Source organism: Hemicordylus capensis, chromosome 6 (genome assembly GCF_027244095.1).
Source record: "Hemicordylus capensis ecotype Gifberg chromosome 6, rHemCap1.1.pri, whole genome shotgun sequence".
Lineage (NCBI taxonomy): Eukaryota > Metazoa > Chordata > Lepidosauria > Squamata > Cordylidae > Hemicordylus > Hemicordylus capensis.
Genome location: NC_069662.1, coordinates 129,554,715 through 129,577,097, shown reverse-complemented (window position 1 = coordinate 129,577,097; position 22,383 = coordinate 129,554,715). Strand labels below are relative to the sequence as shown.

At 47.9% G+C, this 22,383-nt stretch overlaps 1 protein-coding gene across 1 annotated transcript; it reads left to right on the top strand.

Annotated features, from left to right (window-relative positions):
- Window positions 1-14,317: 14,317 nt before the first annotated feature.
- On the top strand, window positions 14,318-20,893 carry DLX6 (distal-less homeobox 6). Its single transcript, XM_053265261.1, has 3 exons — window positions 14,318-15,617; window positions 17,487-17,680; window positions 19,673-20,893. Exons 1-3 carry the CDS (start codon window positions 15,086-15,088, stop codon window positions 19,922-19,924), a joined length of 978 nt encoding a protein of 325 aa, XP_053121236.1. The 5' UTR covers window positions 14,318-15,085; the 3' UTR covers window positions 19,925-20,893.
- The last annotated feature ends 1,490 nt before the right edge of the window (window positions 20,894-22,383 follow it).

Sequence of the window (22,383 nt, the reverse complement as noted above, 5' to 3'; positions counted from 1 at the left end):
GCAGCAAACATCTCAGGATTTGCAATGGTGAATGTGCTTCACGACTGGGGTCTTCAGGCTTGTGAACTTAGCAGACTTAATGGGTTTGTTGTCTTGAAGAGGAGGCAGAGTTGAAATTCCTCAGTAGAAGAGTGGCCATGTTTGTGTATTGGCTGCTGATGTGCTATTTATTTTTTACCTGCTTTGTACAATAAATTCGTGATGGATATAAAGTTGTGTGAAAACTTGCCTATCTATGCTTCAAGGAATGGAAGAACTAGATATAAGCTAGCTGTGCCACTGACTCTCTATAACTGCCCAGAGATCTAAGTTTTGGGCAGTATAAAAATATGATAGATAGATAGATAGATAGATAGATAGATAGATAGATAGATAAGGCCTAAGTCATTTTATTGTGTTTGGCCTTCTGTTCCCTATTCATCTGCCATAAAAGAAGATGAACATAAGATCAGCCCTGCTGGATTAGGCCCAAGGCCTGTCTAGTCCAGCATCCTGTTTCCCACAGTGGCCTACCAGATGCCTCTGAGATGCCCACAAGCAAGAGGTAAGGGCATGCCCTCTCTCCTGCTGTTACTCCCCTGCAACTGGTATTTATGACAGATGCCTGTATTTGGGATAAAAATATAATATTCCAGTGGAAGAGTACTGACATAGCCCCATTTAACCAATATACCTATGCAGATATGATTCATGACATCAAAAGAAAAAGTTTAATTCCATTGAAGGTAAAAGAGCTTAATCAGGCTCAAGGACTTTACCTTTACTGAATTATGGACAAACACCCACCCACCCCATTCATTTCCTACTTTTTCCTGTGATCTTAGGAGAGCTGAATTGGTGGCAGTGTTCCTGTAGACACCGTAGTAATTTCTCTCTCACACACACATACACTCCCTCTCTCCCCTGAGTTTATTAGATAATGGATCTCAATGGATCGCCTGCACATAATTAATTTCCACTCTTGTTTTCTATAGCCCACAGAGATCTCAAAAGAGAAGCAGCTCATCTTATAGAGAAGAAAAATGCAAGGGAGGGGAAGAGAGTGAGTTTTCCGTGGCATTGTTAGATAATTAGAATTTCCTGGGTAAAGAAATAAAAAGGGGGGAGGGGAAGAAGAAAAGCGAACCCCAAGCTATTTTCTTCGCTAATTAAATCAACTCCAACAAGAGCATCACCACGTTTTGCTGTGTTTACAAGCATCCCATTCGACGCTTGGTAAATGCATTCCTTGAAGGTAGAGTAAATAATTGCCTTGAGCTCAACAAGGGGAAACGAAGCGGAGGCTTTGGAAGCTCTCTAAAAATAAACTAAAAGCGAAAGAGAAAAAGTGGAAGGGGGGTGGGAGAGAGAAAGGAAGAGGAAAGGAGACCATCACGATAATTTGATGTAATTAAAGCGTCTGCGTTCATGTGCCGAGGCGGTCCTCTGCCACCCGCCCCCCCCGCCCCACCCCCAGCTTCAGAAATGTGGCAAACTCGAGAGATACATGTGGGTGGTGTTGGTTGTTGCAGGGAGAAGAAGTTCTCTAAAGGGCCTGAAATATTGATGGAAAGGCTGCAACTCGATCGGGGGAAGAAGGAACAAGAGCGCGGCGTCTTTGCTTCAGGAGTCACTCTGAGAAATTGTAGCCTCTACTGGCAGCGCGCTTGAAAGAGTTGAGCCTAGCTCGGTCTTGCGCTCTTGCGCAGGAGCGCAATGATCGAGTCTTGATGGAGATATTTGAGAGTGCTCGTTCAAGTAAGGGAGGCGAGGGTTGTGGCTGGAATCCCAACTTCTCCCCCCCCCCCACCCTCCGCCACACATACTCGGTTCTTCATTTCCATAAACCCAAAGCAAACTTGTGGGCAGACATGAATCCACCATAGCGCCTGATCCGCTGGCTCAGTAGAGACTTGGACTTAGGCCGAAAGAAACCCATATAAAATGGAATAATTGACAGAAGAAGGGGAGCACACTCTACACGGGGAAGTGCTAGAGAAGTGCATAATGACGATCAGTAAGACCTCGTTTTTGAAATAAACTAGTCTTCATGGTCTAATGGTGAATTCATGCCAAAGGACATTTGAACTGACCATTAACATATGCTGCTGCTACTGCCATCATCATCATCATCATCATCATCATCATCATTATGATTATTATATGATGATGACAGTGTTGTAGTATACACTGAGAGTCAGGTTCAAATTGAATCACTGGGTGGCCTTTGGCCAGTCAATCTTTTTCTCTCAGCCTATCATAGGAACATAGGAAGCTACCTTCTACTGGCTCAGACCATAAATCCATCTAGCTCAGTATTGTTTACACTGACTGGCAGCGGCTTCGCCAAAGTAGCAGGCAGGAATCTCTCACAGCGCTAAACGTACTGTATGCTTTGGTAGTTTGTTGGTTCAAAAAAAAAATCTTGTCCTATTAAAAAAAAAAAAATCTTGTCCTATCTTGGATGCCAGGGAGGGATCATGGAACCTAGATGCTCTTCCCAGAGTGGCTCCATCCCCTGAGGGGAATATCTTACAGTGCTCACACTTCTAGTCTCTCATTCATATGCAACCCGGGTGGACCCTGCTTAGCTAAGGGGACAAGTCATGCTTGCTACCACAAGACCCGCTCTCCTCTCCTACCTCACAGGGTTGTTGTGAGGATAAAATGAGGAGGGGAGCCCTGAACTCCTTGGAGAAAGGATTAATAAAAATGCAATGGGTGATGAGGAGGAGGAGGAGGAAGAGGAGGAGGAGGGTGGTGGTGGTGGTGGTGGTGATTTCTTATTATCATATAGCTATAGCAGTGGTCATGAGGGCCCACCAGGAGCCTGATCCCAACATGGCTAAGCGAAAATATTTGGAATTACATCCATACTGAGAAGGAGGGGCACTCAGTTACTAAGGCTCCATCTGGCTCCCGATGGAACAGGACTCGTAGTGTGTACCAGACACGGACATTGTAGGAAGGCATGTGCATGAACTTCGTGCACTGATTCCGAGTCGAACCAACTTTGGGCGGCATGGGGAGCGGGTCCTTACCTGCTCTCCGCCACCCCATGCAGTTTCCTGCTGGGTGGCACACCCGGTGTCCCCGCGTGCGTGGACCCCCGTGTGTGAGTGCTGCACGCAGGTTCTTCTCACCCCCGCAGAAAGCTGCACGGGGGCAGCAGAAAGCAGGTAAGGACATGCTCTCGTCTGTCTTAAAGCTCCCGCTCCCCTCCCGGTGGCGCGTAACCAGTGCATGGACCTCAGGGGTTCGTGCGCATCCCTACATTGTACCAAGCGTGCAACTTGGAAGTCAGCCTCCTTTTCAGTGAGACTTACTTCCATATTAAAAAGGCGCCATTCCTCATGGAGAAAGTCTCTGGATCTCGAGCACGCGTGTGTAGGGTTGGGAAGCAAAGAGTGGGAACTACGAACGCAACTGAGGAAAGTTATTAGCCCTATTCAGACGTTATAAGAGCCTTGTTATGTTGTGCCTACGTTTAGATGTCTGTACATATTTGTGTATGAGTGACTGTACCTACATTCATTTTAAAATTGAATCCGGGTACAGGTGTGGCCTGAAATGCAGGGTAAGGTAGGAAGTTCAGCATAACATGTGAACGATAACGATTGTAGACGTACGAACAGGGTTCTGGGGTATAAGGCGCCTGTGTGCCACGTGGAGGGAAACCACCTGACACCCTCCACTGTCTTGTTGATCCAAGCCAAAGAAATAACTAACTCAGACTGAGTTATTAGCGGTTTAGGCGCCAAAAATCTTGTTCTCCTAAATACCTCTGCTGGGAAGGAAGATGTATTGATTTTAAAGGGACATACTTCCATGCAAGTATGCTGAGGGTTAGGGTGTGTGTGAGTGGATTCAGGATGGAAGTATCAAGGGATGGCTGCGCTCTCCACCCGCCATTTATGTCCCGCTCTTCTTCTGAGGAGCTCAGAGTGGTGTACGTGGTTATTTTTATCCTCACAACAACCCTGTGAGGTAGACTAGGCTGAGAGACACATAACTGGCCCAGAGTCACCCAGTGAGTTTCATGGTTGAATGCGGATTCGAACTCAGGTCTTCTAGTCCAACACTCTAACCACTAAGCTATGCCGGCTCTTAACATTTCTCGAGACTGTTGAGGCGGACGGAGCCACTTTCCACAGAGACTTAGTTGCCTCAGCTTAGATCGGGAACTCCCTCTGGCTATATCTAATCAGAAGAACAATTCCCTTGAAGTGATCCGGTTTAAGTAAAACCGACAGGATCATTGCGGCGTTTAAATGGCAGTTGTTTCTCTCTCCACAAACCGATGCACCCTCCCTTTAATGACAGACACCTCAAGAGTAGAAGAGCACCTTTCACTCACCTCTCCCATTTCCCACCCTGCACCCTGATCTGGGGCCAAGGTTGCCCCTCCCCTCCCTTCCCTTCCCCCCTCTACCCAAACAACCCTGCCGAGGAAGAATCGGAGTTTCTAAGCCCGCCCCCACCGCCCCATCCCCAACCCCAGGGCTTGAGTCTTCAGGTTCCACAACACACGTTGTCTGCTCAGCAACCCGCACTGAATGCATCTGGAAGGGGAATCCGGTTTGAATTACAGGACAAATCTGTACAAGAGACAGTGGCCAGGCCTCCGTGGATCTTTCCTTTCTGCCTTCCATTACTTTGACCCAGAGTCCTGTACAGTGAAGCTGCGTGTGTGATCCATCTGCAGGCTTTGCTCTCTCTTTCTTTCCCTCCCCCCCACCCCCCGCTTCTTTCACACTCGCAGTATGGAATGCCTTTGACGCCTGCCAGTCTGTTCTGTTGCTCGTGGGTTACAATCCAGAAAGCAAGGAGGGGGTGAGGGAGGGGGAGAGAAAGCGAGCGAGCGAGCGAAGGAGGGAGATAGAAGCGCTCTCCCTCCACCCGTTCTCGGACTGGCAGCGTTTAACTCCCTGGCTTCTCCTTAAAATAGCTCCTTTTCATATGGAGGAGGTGACCTCTTTTTGTGGGATCCTTTGCTTCCCACTCGCTTGCTATTAAGGAGATGACAATATGACATCCTGGCAAAAGGCGAAGAGCAAATGTGTTGGGGGTAAACAGACTTGGGGAGGTGCAGCCAATGTGAGCAGTAGATGGAGAGAGAGAATTTGGGTGTGTGCTTTTTAACAAGAAAGAAAGAAAGAAAGAAAGAAAGAAAGAAAGAAAGAAAGAAAGAAAGAAAGAAAGAAAGAAAGAAAGAAGTGGTCCCTGATCATCCTAAAATCTTAGCATGTAGTCCCTGAGAATCTCCCCCCCCCCTTTTTTTTCCTTTCCTTTCTTCCTTTGCTTCCTAGCCCTGGAGGGTGGGTGGGGATACTTAATCCCTGGTGTAAAAGAAGGGCTGGGTGGACAGACATTAATTTAGGTTGCAGTCCTTCGCAGCGGGAAATGACTTGCCTAGCAAGCATGAGGTTACCAGTTCGAATCTCCCTGGTATGTTTCCCATAGGAAACACCTATGGGCAGCAGCGATATAGGAAGATGCTGAGAGGCATCATCTCATACAGTGCTGGAGGAGGCAATGATAAGCCCCTCCTGTGTTCTACCAAAGAAAACCACAGGGCTCTGTGGGCGCCAGGAGTCGACACTGACTCGACGGCACACATTACTTTACCTTCGATTAACCTAACGGGGTTTACTATAGAGTAAAAATACCCAAGATTGCGATGCCCTCAGTTATCGCCTATTTATTCCGAATTAGCTCTGCTGAACAGCTGGGACGGAAGTGGATAGTTCGGATCTATACAAGAACTGTCTTCCTGGATCAGAGCAAAATTCGTCTAGCCCTATACTCTGTTTCCGGGATCGGGCACCATGAACTGAATAGGCACAGTTGCGTCTATCTGCATATATTCATAGAGAAATGCCTTACTAATAATGTGGGATGTATCACAATACATGTGTATGCCCAGAAAGATCCTAGTTGCCGTCTGATACTAACTATACGCCTGTAAACAAGGCGTAAACAAACCCTACACAGATACAGAATAGTTATAGATGTCATACATGTAAATATAAATATGCATGCGCTTATTTATAGATGTCAAACGTATAAATATGCATGTGCATATTTATAGATTTCATACATAAATATATATAAATATGCATATATTTATATACATATACATATGCAATAGTTGTTAAGGTCTTCTGAATTATTCTTAAAGAACTATTCTGATGTAGAAGTTGTAAACTGTGTGTTTAGGCGCCTATGTTCCCCGTTCATCACAGATTCACTCTGGAACAGACCCCACGTATGTAGCTCGCCATGTGAGCTCCCAGAAGCTCTTCCGATATCAATGTTAGGTTAGTGGCAGAAGATTCATGTGGTCCCCACCCATTTATTTTCTTGAGGTTGATATTTGGGCCAGGGTTTTCCTTCAGGACAAGAAAGCCTGTCATTAATGCTACGGGCCCTAAGGCTCGGAGAAGGGAGGAAGGAAGGAAAGGAGCTCTACAGAGTTATATTAAAGACATATCAAGCTTCGACTTAGTTTACAAGAGATATCTATCTGTTTCTTTACAAAGTATTTATTAAAATAAAACTTTATATCCATTTAAAAATCCCAGTTAGACACCAAAATGAGGTGAAAGTCCCGAGTTCTCTTCCCTTCTCAATAGCTTATCCCTCTTTTCCCAAGAGAACTAATAGAAGGAATAATATAATTTTCTGTATTTGAACCCACCATGTTTGTGTGTCACAAACATGTGCATCCATTGCGTGGTGCTGAAACCTTTTTTCTTCAAACGTTTAATCTTCCTCTGTATGCCCACACAGCGACAGAAGTTCAGGCAGCAGTCCTAGGAACGTAAGCCTGGATCCTTACTCCCCAGTAAACACGATGTACGATGCTCAGCAACTGGTGCTCAGCAACTCAGCGAATGTATGGGTTCAGGTAACTGAGGGGGGTGGGGGGTCTGGGGAGATATGCCAGACAGTTCTCAAGTGAAATACTAGTTTTTCTAGGAACTGATGGACAAGACTAGCGCAATAAGCAGAAGCCCCTCCAACATCCGGTGCATTTCTGGTCGGTGTGTTTTTATCCTGAAAACTGGCGTGCATTTTTCTATGCCTGTTGTCCAAGAGCTGTTTATTTTAAAAGGGCATTTCCCTCATTGATCCCGAATGCCTTTCAAACTAACTGTGGGACTAAACTTCTACACATGCATGTCTTTAGGAGTTTAGACGAAGCATTCCTTTCAGCGACTGCTACAAATACAGCCAAAGCACCCGGGTCCCAAAACCCGGAGAAGCCGAGTCGTTTCATTCATTTCCAGAAGATCTGCTTAGTGGACGGTCGCCAACCTTCTGCTGAAAGGTTTGCTCCCAAACTGCCTTGCCTACCTACCCTCCTTAGCCAAAGAAATCAAAGATAATCGGTTGTGTTGGTCTCTGCCGCAGGACGAATTAGGAGAGGTCCAGAGCATGCTGCCAGGCAGGCATTGGAAAGTGTCTCTCACCAAGTTGGTACCAACTCCGAACACAGTCAGTCTCAGAACACGACTTCGCTTCCCGTTGTTATCGGAATGTATCTATCAGCAAAACCCGAGAATGTGGCGGTGGGTGAGGAGAAAAGGGAGCAGGCCGCTCTTAGTTCAAGCGTTCACACGGCCTCTTGTTGAATGGGGGGGAGGGGGTGCCCTTGAGAAAGAGGTGGATACTAAAGCGGGGGGCGCAGACAGAGGGAAAATTTGAGGAGCAACTCCTAGCTCAAATTCTTTGGGTGGGGGAAGAGGGAATACACTTTTGGAGTAGAGATAGGATTGTTAGGTTTGGGGGAGGGGGTTAGCAGAAAGAGAGGGGGGAGCTCAGATGGTTGGGGCGGGGATTCTGCACCCCTTTCTAAAGAACCGTATGCTTGAAAGGTAGTCCCAATTTTATTTATTTATTTATTTATTTAGTGCATTTTTATACCGCCCTAACCCAAGGTCTCAATGGCATCAATAGGACTCCCTAAAGCAAGGGTTCTCAAACCTAGGTCCCCAGATGTGATTGGACTACACCTTCCAACCTCCTCTGCCATAAAGGCCTTCGGTGGGGGGGGATGATGGGTGTTGTAATCCAATAGCATCTGAGGACTCAAGTTTGAGCACCCCTGCCCTAAAGAGTACCAGTGAGCCCATGGGGTCAAAAAAAATAAAGGGCTGAAGCTTTCGCTTGCCTTCCATTTCCTTTTTCTAAATAAACCAGGGTGTTTACGTTTGCACTCCGCTTTTCTGTAAATTCGGAGGTCCTCTTTCCCAACTTTTCCGGATCCGGATGTAATATTTTTGGCAAGAAATAGACTGTGTCTCGAAACGAATTAAACTGTGAATGGGCTGTTGGTATCTCTCTGCCTGCATCTGGCAGAGGAGACGTAGAGAAAGCTATTTCTTTTCCAGTTCTACCATTGATGGTAAAAATCTGGGAGGCCTGAAGCCACAACAGCCGGCTTTCTCTGGGAAGCTGCGAGTTATTTGCCCATCGCTTGCAACCGTCAACAGATGGGGCGGGTGACCTTGGCACAATATTCAGGAGGATCTTAATTTGCTTGGGGAAAGAGTCGATCCCATTGGCTTCAAAGTCTGACCGGCTTCGGATCACAGATTAAACCTGCCTCACGAAGATACTTCGCGATCGCACTAGGACGGAAAGGCCCATGGACTAACACCGACTTGTTAGGAGCACGACTGACTTGACAGACGGGGGCGGGGATTTACCTGGAAGCAATGGGGAGTACAAGGCCATCCTAGGCGCCGTTTCCTCAGAACTATAGCCCTGCTAGGCTAAGTGGAAGTTACTCCGAATGAAAGAGTGATGGGATGTCAGCCCTGATCCTTGGTTTACAACATTCGGGATCGGTGTATATTAAAAGCAAGGAAAATCTGCTGTGGGTTAGTTATGTGTCCTTTTGGGGGTTGTGACCCTAAACCAGCAGCGTTTCACTGGCCTTGACCAGGGCTGGGTTGCTGCCGTGTTGGGAAGCAACTGTATTCGCGGGGAGAATTAACAGTCCCGTCCGTGGACCCTTTCTTTAGCGGTCTGATTTGGCGACTGCTCATGTCAAACGTCATTTCGAGCTTAAATTCTAGAGGAATCTAGACTTCGTAAAGCTGGGGGCGTACAACTGGAATATGAGGGAATTCCTATGAAATAAAGAGGGTCTATTTGGTAGGATAAGAAGAACTCTCTAGAAACACGTGGTGGTCATGATCAGCATCTGCATCAGAATTCGGATCATCGCAAATTCCAGCCCGTGGGCATTACTTCGCCAGCCATTTGGGCAGACCATTTGCGACACATGCACTCCATCGACCGCTCCAGACACGGAAGGCCCTTGCAGAACTTCGAGTCTAGCCAACATACGTGTTTAAGGCTTGGATTTTAGGGAAAAAGCGGGACCCAGTGGGAAGGGAGGAGAGAGGGAAGACAGAAGGCTGGGAGTTTCGCTTTGGACATTTCATGTTCAGTTCTTTTCAGTCCCCAAAGCGCTGGAGAGAAAGCTGAACGCTTTCTCACACGGCCCGATTATTTCGATACCATGTAAAAGAACACCGAGTTATTCCTGAGGACTCAAAGGCTATTTATACAGGTCTAATTTCTTTAGAATCAGCCTTGTAACTGAGCTCATCTTAGCAACTAACCAAACCCTCCAGGCCCTTTCTTGCAGCACTGAAAGAGACGGCCTAAGAAAAAGGACGGAGGAACCCAGGCCGGTAACTCTGAGTGCGGGGTGGGTGTGGGTGAGGGGCTTCCAAAGGGGTGTGTGTGTGTGTGTGTGTGTGTGTGTGTGTGTGTGAGAGAGAGAGAGAGAGAGAGAGAGAGAGAGAGAGAGAGAGCATTGCCTGCTATTTTCCCCCAATTCCATATGCACCTTCGTCTCTATAGTTTGCTAAGGGAGTGCACCCAAGCGGAAACGGATTAAAAGTCCCAACGACCACCCAATACAAGTGAAATGGTTGTAGCTATGTGTCTGGAGCCCAATCCGAAACACTGTTGACTCAGAAGTTCCATTGAGAAGACTTACTTCTGAAGCTTTACCTGAAAGAAAAATCCATCTATTGCCATGGAACCTATTCCTACCGAATAGAAGGTAAAACTGACTGAGTTCCAGTGACGCTCGGGAAGCCTAATGCGACAGGAGAAGGGAAATGGGTTCTTAGTCTTAGAAGACGGTGCTTGCACTCTCTTCAGCACCACGTACAAGCCGATCCACTCTCCTGCTAAGCCGAAACATTTCCCTTTAAGCCGATTGAACAAGAACGAACGAGATCAAAGAAGGATGGAAGGAGGAAAAGGAGGCAGGTTCCTCCCGAGGCTGGAGAAGGCAAAGCGTGCATCTCGGAGAAATCGCGTTTGCATGTGAAAATGCACCCTCCCTCCACCTTCTCAGTCTCACCCCATACCCACACCTAGGCCTGGGACCTACATCTCACCAGGAGCTCCACTTGCTGCCATTTACCCCAGAGAACGGCCTCACCTTCCGACCCCCAGAGCCTGCCTCCCCCACCCACCCAACCTTGGAGATAATGAAAGGTTGATCGAAGTCCCCTCCCGGACAGGCCTCGCCCTCCCACCTCTGCTTGGGAACAGGCACCTTGAGGGAGCGGGGGCCGCGGGGACAAAGAGGCCAGCACCAGATCTCCCGCAGGCGAGGTAACCGGAGTTGGAGAGGAGGAGAAGCGATTCAGATCCTCCTCCCCTCCCGGTGTCCCACAAGCGCCGCTCCCTAAAGGTGTGGGACTCTTTCTCAACAAAACGGAAAAACAATAAATATTTACCACCACCAGCGAGGCTCCTCGAAGTCAAGAGTTATTAGCATCAGCCAATGAGAACTGCCGAAAGTCACCGCTGGCCTGATGGATCTGGCTAATTAACTTGGTGGAAATTGTCAAGATGACACTGGAGGTATTCCACGGGCTTGTTGTAAATTGAACACCTAGCCGTGGAATATCGTTGGAGGAGACAGCGCTGGTCGGCTTCCTTCCTTCCTTGCCGCGGGAAGATCCTCTAGTATACGAATCTTTGATACTATTCTCCGTATTGATTATGTTGCTAAAGGGGTGGGGGTTGTCTTTAGGTTTATCTATTTAGCTTTTACAGAAACGAAAAGGGATAATAGCTCCAAATCCATTTATTCCACAGTTCTCTCACCGAATCCAAGTGGTCTACTTTGGAAGTAAGGACGCCATTATTTACATCTGCGCTGTATCAATCTGCATTGATCAACCTTTTGCCGAAGTGTGGGTTACATAGAATAATAGAGGGGGGGTTACAAAATAAGTGGGGGGATTTCTTTTATTGAGACACATTCTGTAGGTGTGTGGGAATGTAAGCTTTCAAGCTGCAGAAATCTGTTCTGCCTGAAAAAAGATTCTGTGTAACGCTCAGGTTGCCATACCTCTCTAAAAACAAAGGTTAGAACGATAAATCAGATCACTACTGATCTCTCTCTCTCTATCTCTCGTTATTTATAGGTTTAGAGCCAAAGATGGAACGGATAATGGAGATATAACTTGAAGAGTATTTAAAAACAAATACTGATGGTTCTATTAAAAACGTCATCCTTATCTCGCAAACGCCAGGCGAATAAATACACTGATAGAAAAGTGAGATAATAAAAGTGAGAAACACATTCCCAACCATAGAGCGATTCGTTTACATAGACATTATAAATTCGCAAACAGAGTACAGAACAACGCCCCTCAGTTTAACAACCAATATGCTTCACCTGACGAACTGCTTATGGAGCTAACACTCTCTCCTTTTTTGTTCGTTTAGGGTGCCCCCCCCAGGTATGTCTCACCCTTCTAATTCCATTTCCGTAAACTAGTCGCCTGTCAGTGTCACTCTCAGATAACCGAGTCTTGCTTTGCAAAGACCCCCAATTCGGTCTAGCAGGACCCACGCGGCCCGATCCTGTGGATATTTACCCGGGATTCAATGCGGCTGAGTCCAATGGGACTTACTCCCAGTTAAGCCTACACGGGCTTTGCAACCCTAGAAATGTAAGAAGCAGAGTCTTTCTGAGGAAAGAAGAAGAAGCGCTCTTTAACACATCGCGCCTTCCTTTTGGGACCTGCACACAGTCCCATTTTTGCCGAAGAAGCTGGAGAAGAGCGTTGCAATTCCTGGCACCTGCAGCAAACCGCTCTCCTGTTAGTTGTTAACAAGAAGCTGGAGGGTATAAAGCAATAAACCTGCCAAATCTACCTGTACTTGGAGTTACACCCTAGGAATAAAGTCTCTCAGGAAACTGGCAGAAGAATAGGAGATCGTCCTTGTTTGGCTTTCTGGCCCCCTCCCCATTCCAGCACCACACCCAGTGCCTCTCCATAGTACTAGGGGCATTTTGATCCCTTGTAGGTTTGTAAAATGCCCAGCTCTGGTTACCCTTTTGCGTGTTCGAGTGGAACTCTGGTTAAAAGAAAGAGAACAAGGCAAGAGTCTTACAACAGCATTCAGAGTTACTGAACCGATTCCGGAGGCTCAAGGAGTTAAACGCCAAGGAAGAAAAAGGCGGGGGGGGGGGAGAGAGAGAGAGCGAGAGCGAGCAAAACAGCCCATCAGCTCTGATACATACACACAGCCCTGACTGTCCCGCGAACAAGAGAGCGGGGGTGGGGGTTGTCTTTTGCCTTAACAAAGATCAATCCGCATCAAGTTCTGTTTATACAGGAGCGTCATCTACACATGGCAAAATCACTGGACATCCACAGCTAATTCTTTGCTTAAAGGGTTTCACGATCGCCTGAGAAGTAAAAGTGGGGGGGGGGGTCATGAACACAAAAACAGAGAAAGAAACTCCTTTTTGATCCTTCTCATTGCAAGGCCTTAAAGTTGGGGGGGGGTGATTCTTCCAAATCTGGAACAAAATTACTCTCACTGAAAAATCGAGCCACACGTTCTCTTGGTCTCAATAAGTTCCTTGGCATAGTGAAATCCTGAGTGCTTCTCAGCCTTTCCACCTTTCTCTAGTTTTTGCCAAGGGTCCGATCATCCTACCTGACTCTTCTTTCGTAAATCTCCAAAGATCCTAATTTTCCCCTCCTCAGTAGACGCCGGATTTGAAAAGTACAGGCTCGCTTCCCCAAAAAACGAAAGAGAAAGCAGTAGATGCGCTGCAGCCTTGATTCCAACTTAATGCCTTTCCCCAGTCCATCTTTGCAAGAGATGTGGCGATACCACCTGGATGTTCAGCTATAAATCCCCTTGCAAATAATAAATGGATTAATAATAACAAGGTATGAAGTTCTTTTTATAGAAAAAATGGGAGAGAATTGAAACTAAATGCGGCAGTTAGACAACCATTTTGATAAGAGGATAATTGAGGCGACACTGGTGTATAATTAGAGGATAATTTATGCTATATCCACTTTTATTCCACCTCCCAAAATAAACCCAGTCCATAATCATTACAGGCAAATTGTTCTGAATTTTATAGCTGCAATTTGAACAAAGTAGTGCAGTTAATCATGGGAGAATTGTGTGTGTGTGTGTGTGTGTGTGTGTGTGTGTGTGTGTGTATTCCTGATTAGAAGTCTAATTGCCTCCTTTCGGAAAGTAAAAATAACTGCGAAGCGACTCTATTTTTATCATTAACAATGTTGACAATAAAATAAAATCAACTGGAATTGTAATCGAAAGGCAAATTTAGGGCAAGGCACTTTTCCTCGGGTAGTTTATATTGCAATCAAGATTTGCCAAACCACTAACCGCATGTCTCATTTGCATATATTTGAAAGCATTACAGGAGCTTCTGTTTTCAATAGGGGGAAAATGTATTACTGACAGATCCCTGAGGATTCGCCCTTGGAGCAGGATGCTTAAAAGCAGACACTATTGTAGTGATCAAGGAGGATACCCCGACATCCGAGTTCTCTTTATTGAATTCTTCCCATGAACGCATTGCATGGTCTTGGAAGTACTGTTACAAGAAAAGCTGTGCTATTTCGTTCAGGGCACTGAGTTAGAAGCCACATTAATCTTTAGCTGGGCAAGCCCTTCCTCTTTGGGAGAACGTCTGAACTGTGTTGTGGGTCCTAATGTGCACACATGTGAAGAAGAGAGGGCGCTAGATAGAGGTGGAACGAAAAACCAAACAGATTTTTAATAATGCAGAAAGTGATCATTCGTGGTAGATCTAAGGAAAAGAGGGCGCCTGGATTTGCACGTGAGGGTGCTGCTTGAGAGCGCAGCTTTGCTGCTGTGAGGTGCAGTGTACCTGTGAGTGTGCAGTGCACACACACACACACACAGTGCGCCCCGCATAGCTCGTTGGCTGGCTGACTGGCTGTTTGTCTCTCGCTCCAAGCTCTGAAGTTGTGCAGAAGGTGGGCTCGCGCAGACGCCAGTAGAAGTGCCCGGGCTCGGTGACGTCAGGGGTTGAGTGACCAATGAGGAGGCGCTGCCCTTTGGAGACAAACCATTCGACTTGTGGCGTTTTTTTGTGCGGGCGTGTGTGTGAGTGTGTGTGTTTTTCATCCCCCTCTCTTGCCTCAAGTCTAAAAGCAGAAGCTCAACTTTAGGAGAATCCGCCTTAAAAAAAATCTCTGCCTTCAACTCCGCCAGCTTTTTTAAAAAACCAACAACAACAAAACCAACAACAACAAAAAAAAAACCCCAACAACCCCCAAACCCCAACAAACCTTAGTCAACCAAAAAAGGGGGGAAAAGAGGAAGAAAGGAAGAAGAAGGAAAAAAGAGAGAGAGAGAGAGAGAGAGAGAGAAGCCCCCACGTTACGCATGGAGGGGAAGAAGAGAGAGAGAGAAAGCCCCAGGAAGGACTAAGTCTGCTGCTCTCCTTTCTTCTCTCTTTCTGCCCCCTTCCTTCCTTCCTTCCTTCTTCCCTTCCTTTCTCCGCTCCCCTCTCTTCTCTCCCTCCCCAGCTCCTCGCACACTCCTCCCCTCCACCCCTCCCTCAGTTAACAAGGCCCCTCTCCCCCTATTGCTCTCCTTTCTCCCCCCTCCCCCCCTCACGAAAAAAAAAAAAATAGCGCGAGCCCCGTCGCTAATTCCCGCCCGGCGCAGGCTAATAGGCTCCCTCGAAGGTGGCGGGAGCGCGAGGGGGGCGAGCCGGGCAGAGGCGCTCGTCGCGGGCTGCCCAACTTGGATGATGACCATGACTACGATGGCTGACGGGCTGGAAGCGCAGGACTCGTCCAAATCCGCCTTCATGGAGTTCGGGCAGCAGCAGCAGCAGCAGCCGGCGCCGGCGCCTCAGCAGCCTCCTCAGCCGCCGCCGCCGCCGCCTCCGGTGGCACAGGCGCCCGGCGGCTCCTCGCACTCGGCGCAGCAGCAGCAACAGCAACAGCAGCAGCAGCAGCAGCAGAGCTCGCCGGCAGCCGCCATGGCAGGCGCCCACTACCCGCTCCACTGCCTGCACTCGGCGGCGCCCGCCTCGCACTCGCACCCGCACCACCAGCACCCGCACCACCATCACCACCACCACCACCACGCCGCGCCCTACCCGGCCGGCCCCGCCGGCGCCAACTCCTACAGCCACCGCTCGCTCGCCGCCGCCGCCGCCGCCGCAGCTGCCTACCCCTACGTGAGCCACTCGCAGCACAGCCCGTACCTCCAGTCCTACCACGCCGGCGGCGGCGGAGGGGGCGCGGGCAGCCAGACGCGGCCGGACGACGCAGGTGGGTGACACGCGCGCAGGTCCCACGCCAAGGCCCCCCCTCCCCGCGCCTCCCCAGCCACCCGCCCCCTGGCTGTCCCCCTCTCGCTGCCCGCCTGCCCGCCGCTCGCTTGCCAGCCTCTCTTCCTTCCTTCCTTCCTTCCTTCCTTCCCTCTCTCTCTCTTTCCTTCTTCTTTTTTCCTCCCTCCCTTCATTCCTCCATCTCCCTCCCTCCTCGCGCGCTCTCTCTTTCCACTCCCTCTCTCCCCGGATCCGTACACATTCCCTCCGAAGACCCTTCCGGATCAGCCAGCAAGGCTTTGCTCCCAAGTAAGCCTGGTCCGGCCGGAGGGGTCACGAGCACAGTCCAGTCCTAGCGTGGCTTGCAAGGACGTCTCCTGAGTGCGAGGATCCTCCTGTGCATGCGGGAAATGAGCCCCGCTCGGCTCTGCCCCCAGGAAGTGTGCCGAGGATCTGCCTTGCCTCCGCTCTTGTGCTGCACGGGCTGTCCCACTTCCCGGGCTTTCACTCCCGTGCCTGCAGGCATGCTCGGGCACGGGCGGCGTGGATGTGCGCTCAGGCCAGTTGCTCCCCTTACTTTGATTGTCTGGAACGCGACTGCTGCAAAGGGACTGCGGCTTGTAAGGCTGGGTCCCTCCAGACGCGTTAGCTAAGGCCATCTTGGCCTTCGGCAGCCCAGCCCTCTGGAGGAACAGACTTGTTTCCCTAGGATATGTGTTTGCTTAGCCCGGGGATGCCCTCTTGGCGGTGGCCCACGCACACAGACATGCTCTTAAGAAGCTCCAGCGGGCCGTTTCCTTTCTCCCGGACCGGGGGCCACTGCAGCAGTTTGGGCACAAATGCCAGGCTGCCTAGGAGAAGGGATTCCTCAACAGCCAAGAGAGAAGGGCCCCACCAGCATCGCGCCTTTGTTGCTTTACACAAGTGACGAGAGAGAGTAAAAACAGGACTAGTGCCCGAGGGAGGGAAACGCTGGTGACTTGTGTGTGGTATTGCATATACTAAAGAGAAAATGCCTTTCTTGCCCAAGTAATCGCTCAGCCCCAACACTCCTGTGTGTGTAATGCACTGCAAATCCTTTCCACTCATATATGATGAATCCATCCATCCATTGTCTGTTTGTCTAACTATCACAAAGATCCCAAGAAATGACAGGCACCGAACAGTATTGTCTGCATGTCTGTATTAAACCATTTGCTACTGTACTTGGTTATATGGCTCTGTTTTGGTGCCTAAATAAAATGCCACCCTAGGTTGATTTAGTGAGATAAATTTGGACTGTGTGTGTATGTTTGTATGCGTTTATGTTAGTAACATGCATGAGTATGGAAAGATTAAAGGAGACATTTGGGTAGTGCGTGCGTATAGACAAATCTAACTATAGTTCTGATATACAGATGTGAATGTTGTAGCCACAGGCATATTTGCAGGTTGTGTCCCAGCTCCTCGGTTCAAATTAAGAAGAATTTTGCCATTGACTAGAGACTTCGGCATTGTTCTCCCCAACAGCAGCTCATGTTTGTTTATGTGTACTTTACTGGTGTAGTTTACCGAGTATGCGAGCGCTCCTTGAAGCCAGCAGCAGCAACCCTATCCAAAGAACAAATGTGATAAATGTTGCAGGTAAAAGCGAATCCCCTATTGCAGAAGGGCTCCGGGTGGCTTTGCCGGTGGCCTCTCCTTGTTGTTACCTCCGGAGGCCTTTTCATATTTGAATAATGGCAGGGAGACGACTTTGTCGCTGGATGCTCTTAATCTCTCCCCACCCCCCAACACGACGAGCACCCAAAACAAAACCACGGGTGTCTTTTGGATGGAACAGTCTGTGCTCAGTTGCACCCTTCCAACGTGCTTTCCGTTTTGCGTGCAGATCAGCAAAAGACCACAGTCATCGAAAACGGGGAAATCCGATTCAATGGGAAAGGGAAGAAGATCCGGAAGCCTCGGACCATTTACTCGAGTCTCCAACTGCAAGCTTTAAACCATCGCTTTCAGCAGACCCAATACCTGGCGCTTCCCGAGAGAGCAGAGCTGGCGGCATCACTAGGACTTACGCAGACACAGGTAAATTCCAGGGCAAGTCCAAATCCCTGCGATCCTGGAGGAGACATCGCCAGGACAGGACAAACCCCCAGTATTTCTGTTGCTCGGAAGGTAGAAATAAAAGTGAGCTCATAACATCGACGGGATCAATGCACTGCAAAGGCGTAGTGTCAGTGCACATAGGTGAAATATAACTCCAGATTCTTCATCCTCCAAAAAACTGGCCTTTGATGGTGAATTTAGAAAGGTTTGGGTCAATCAAGTCAGAATGTTGGAGCATAATCAAAATGTAGAGCACAGAATAAGTCATTGCAGTGAGATGGAATGCTAGGAAGATTACTTAGATATAAAACAAAAATAATAAAGCAAAGGATGTGGAGAGAGAAATATTCTCATATTATATATACACACACATCTGTTGTGCAGAGCCTCTAGGCCCGGAGAAAGCACACCTCCTTTAGTAATACTCAATAGTAAATTATCCTGGATGAGTAACTAGAATTCAGTGGTTGCCCTTAGGCGAAATGTACAAAAGGTGATGATAGAGCTGATGATCAAAGGGAAGCGTGTACAAAATTAGAGCGAGTTAAGCCACAGTTAAATGTGGTTGGTGTGTTCCTGGTTTCCCAGCAAATTTAAGCCTGAATGACACACGAGTTAGTGTTGACTTGGGAGGAAGAAATAAAGCGATTAATTAGATCCTTGAATGCAAAAGCAAACACACATACAAGTTATGGTGGTATTTACAACCGTCTGGGCAGAGCGTGAAAGATAAACCATACACGAGTCCACTAGTGTCTTTCAGGAATGTGAGCAAATAAAGATATTATTGGTGATTTTTTTTGCTGGTAAGGGAAAATAGCCAACAAAGGTGTGCGGGAGGATGATACATTAAAGAGAATCTAGGCCTTCTAGAAGATATTGTGGCTAAAAGACAGAAAAAAGAAAAGAAATGAAAATTAGAGCTGCGGGAAACAGGGAGACGGAAAGCTTGGAGGTGGAGAGGTTTGCAAAATACCAGTTGCAAAACTGGCACGGTTGCCACGTTCTTTCACGTCTCACTCAGTTCTTTAGCTCCAGTGCATGTACGATTCAGTTCTGTTGGTTTTGCAACGGTGGGGCGATCCCCCAGTAAACTTGTAACGCCTCAGCCTTCCTCAGAGAAGCATTTCAGTCTCTTTTGCTCTCCCCCTCCCCCACTACGAAGGGGCTTCTTTTTAATTCACGTATTACTTCTTTATAGGCCTATCTGGAATCCAACAAAACTGACATGGTTTGGATTTAAGCCAATTTAGTCCCATTGAAGCCAGCTGTAGCCTGTTTTAGAGCCTGACCTTAAACTCGTTAAAGCGGAAGTGGCACCCATCCTTAAGCACGTTTACTTGGAAGTAAGTCCAATTCACTCGAGTGGGATTTCTGAGTAAACGAGTTTAGGATTGCGCCTCCGTCCCTTTGAGATGAGTGGGGTTTTATGCCATCCGCTTCATGGGTTTAAACCAAGGAGTAGAACGGGGCATAGAATGAATCTCTGCTAGGAGACCTTTCAACCAGGTGAAGAAAGGGGCACTTCAAAAATACCGGAGGCCGTGGCTAGATCACCTTTAATCACAATTCGCTGGTTTGTTCGGAGAAATGAAGAGAGTATATTTCGGAGAAATAAAAGCAGTTGCGTATTTTAGAATAATAGTATACGATGGGTCGATGCATATCCTGTCGGTACACGTCTGCAGGTATCTGCGTGCGTAGGAGCCTGAAATGCACGCACACATCACCCGCGTGAAAAAGCCAGGGGTAGACTGAAGCAGGGCATTGTGAAATGGCCTGACAAGGAAATAGCCTTTTTATTCTCAGCGCAGTTAGCTTACCAAGTCCTAATTGCAGGGGATTGAACAATGGGAAGGAGAGAGAGAGAGAGAGAGAGAGAAATTTCCCAAAAGACTGCCCCCACCGCGGCCCCTCCCGCTCTGTTGGTCCTCCGCAGACCTCTCATGTCTTCTGCCTTTTTGGTTGCAGGTGAAGATCTGGTTCCAGAACAAGCGCTCCAAGTTTAAGAAACTGCTCAAGCAAGGCGGCAACCCGCACGAGAGCGATCCCCTGCCGGGTTCTGCCACCCTGTCCCCGCGGTCTCCAGGTCTGCCTCCTGTCTGGGACGTTTCAGCCTCTGCCAAAGGAGTCAATATGCCTCCCAATAGCTACATGCCTGGTTACTCTCACTGGTACTCTTCTCCACATCAAGACACAATGCAGAGACCACAAATGATGTGAAGGAGCCAAGAGCAACAACTTCCTGGAGAAGCCGCGTCTCCAGCACGGCCTTGCCAAGAGGGGCAGCTAGCGGGCCTCTGGGTGAATTGGAGTGTGTGGCAAGGAAGAGAGACTGGGGCGGCTCTGCTGCCTTTCCCTTTTCTTTAACCTCAGTGATTGATCTTGAGCAGAAAGAGACCATTTGCGTGGTGGCCCACGTCAGACGCTCCTCTTTAGGATATTTCCACTGGGACTCGGAGGCACCAAACCTCTCTGGGAGTACAAGTCAAAGCAAAAACAAAAAACAAACAAAATACAAAATACAAAAAAGAAAAGAAAAGAAAGAAAGATTACAGACTTTCCCCCACCAGTCCACGCAGCAGTTTTTTGTTTTTTTAAAAAATCGTTTCAGGAAAAAGACGCTTTAGAGGCGATCCTATTTTTATTCACTGAACCGAGATTGACTGAATAGATTGGAAAGGAGGGGCGGGGGTTAAAAACAGGGAGGAGAAAAGACCGTTTGCAAAACAAGGACAATTTTTCTAATTCAATTAGGACACGACCACAAAGGAAAATCTGCATGCTTTCTCAGAGCGGAACTGACAGCTGTAAAAGCGAATCTACGTTCTGTCTAGCTCTCTCTCTTTTTCACCAATACATCACCTGAAACTGACTACCTGGCGCATGCCCCATTGCAATGAATTGGGGCTGAACTGGATTTCAGTTCACTAAAATGAAGTTTTCACAGGGTAACGTCACCTGTGAATTGTGCCCCAAGAGGCGGAAAAGCGGAGAGAGTAACCTACCACAAACAAACAAAATTCACACCTGATCCTAAGGCTAAAATGTCCACCCCCTGGTCTACAGCCCCGGGCTGCGTCTCAGCTACCGAGCAACCTTGTTGTACATATTGTTGAATTTTAGTTGTATATATACTTTGTATGTTTTGTCTCCTTTCATATATAGAGTAAAAGCCACAAAACGTCCAAGCATCCTGCATTTCTCTACACGTTGAAAAATACTCTTTTCCACCCGCCTTTCCACAGGCCTGTCTAAAAACGGAAGAAGGAGAAATTAAATACTCCAATCCTAAACATGGTTGCTTGGAAGTTAATCCAGTTAAGTGGACCGTGGACCTAAATGTGGGTGCGTAGGATTGCAGTCTCTCACAGCCCATACAAATGTGACGGTCTCATGTAGGACTGCTCTAGAGTAACGCTGTTATGGATTTGCAGCCTAACCTAAGGGAATGGAAAGGCAATATATTAAGTGATAGATAGATAGATAGATAGATAGATAGATAGATAGATAGATAGATAGATAGATAGATAGATGTCGTCAGTGATAAATAGGTAGATATTATATAACCCAAACGCACACGCATGCAGGCACACAGGCATGCTAGCCAGTCATAAAGCCGTGCCTGTTTTGTGACTGCCTCCCTAACCAGTCAAGAGTCTGTGTTCTAAAGGAGACTCATCTTGATCCACAAGGCGGTGGGTTAAAGCCGATTTGCAACCTGGGCAAGTCAGCAGCCCTTAACTGGCTCTCGTGCTTCACTGGGCTGGAGCCTTTCCAGGTTAGCAGCCCTCCCAAGCCCCGGATTTTGAAAACCACGCGGAACTTCCTTCCAGTCCCAACATTAGTGTCGCGCGAACGCCGCCCTCAGTACCCTCGGAGCTTTCGATAGTGATAAAGTAGCTGGAAGCAGCTCCTTCAGCCCAAGCCAAAGGGGTGCATTGCCTTTGGATGCTGCGGAGCTGATGTTTCCCCCAGGAAGGCAGACCACTGAAGCTGCCTAAATGTTCTACAGGGCTTGGCGAGGGCGCCCTGATCCCCCGCGTAGTGTCCAAGGCGAATGATATCCTTCCTAGGCTGCGTAAAAGCGAGAAAGCATGAAACATGAAAAGCCCCTTTTCGTCACACAAGCAGGATACCCCATACTGCGAGAATTAATGGCTAGAGCCCTGGGCATCCTTCAAATTATGAACCTTGAAACCACCGAGCCATTTATCAGAAGTCAATGGAGATCCTCAGAGTGCTCCATATAATGACAGCTACATACAGTCGTGCAAAAGGACAGTCACTATAATTAGACACAAAAGCCAAGACTACTTACCAATATACCAGCGCCGGCTTTTTGTTGAGCAACTTCCACGCTCAGTCAGTCTTCAGAATGGCTTAAAACCGATCAAGTCTTGTCATTTTCTACCATTCGCATTGTTACATTAGGAGGGGAAAAATGTTTTCTTTTCTTTCTTTTTTCCCCTCCCTCCCCATTCCTACTGTGAAACTTTGGGTTCAGCTCTCCCCAGGATCAATTGTGAACAAAGCCCCCAGCTGCAGTGCCATCCAATTTGAAGCAGACATTGGGGACAATTTAAGGTTTTTATCCATAAGAAGGTTTTTCCCCCCATTCTCTTAAATGCAGCCATAATTAGAGTAATTTTTCATGTAGCCCGCTGATTACAGCGTTTTTA

Excerpts from the sequence above, each read along its gene's own strand:
- DLX6 (XM_053265261.1), top strand. The coding sequence starts at position 15,086 with ATGATGACCATGACTACGATGGCTGACGGGCTGGAAGCGCAGGACTCG. Across the intron at positions 15,618-17,486 it reads GACGCGGCCGGACGACGCAG|ATCAGCAAAAGACCACAGTC; the intron begins GTGGGTGACACG and ends TTTTGCGTGCAG. Across the intron at positions 17,681-19,672 it reads TAGGACTTACGCAGACACAG|GTGAAGATCTGGTTCCAGAA; the intron begins GTAAATTCCAGG and ends TTTTGGTTGCAG.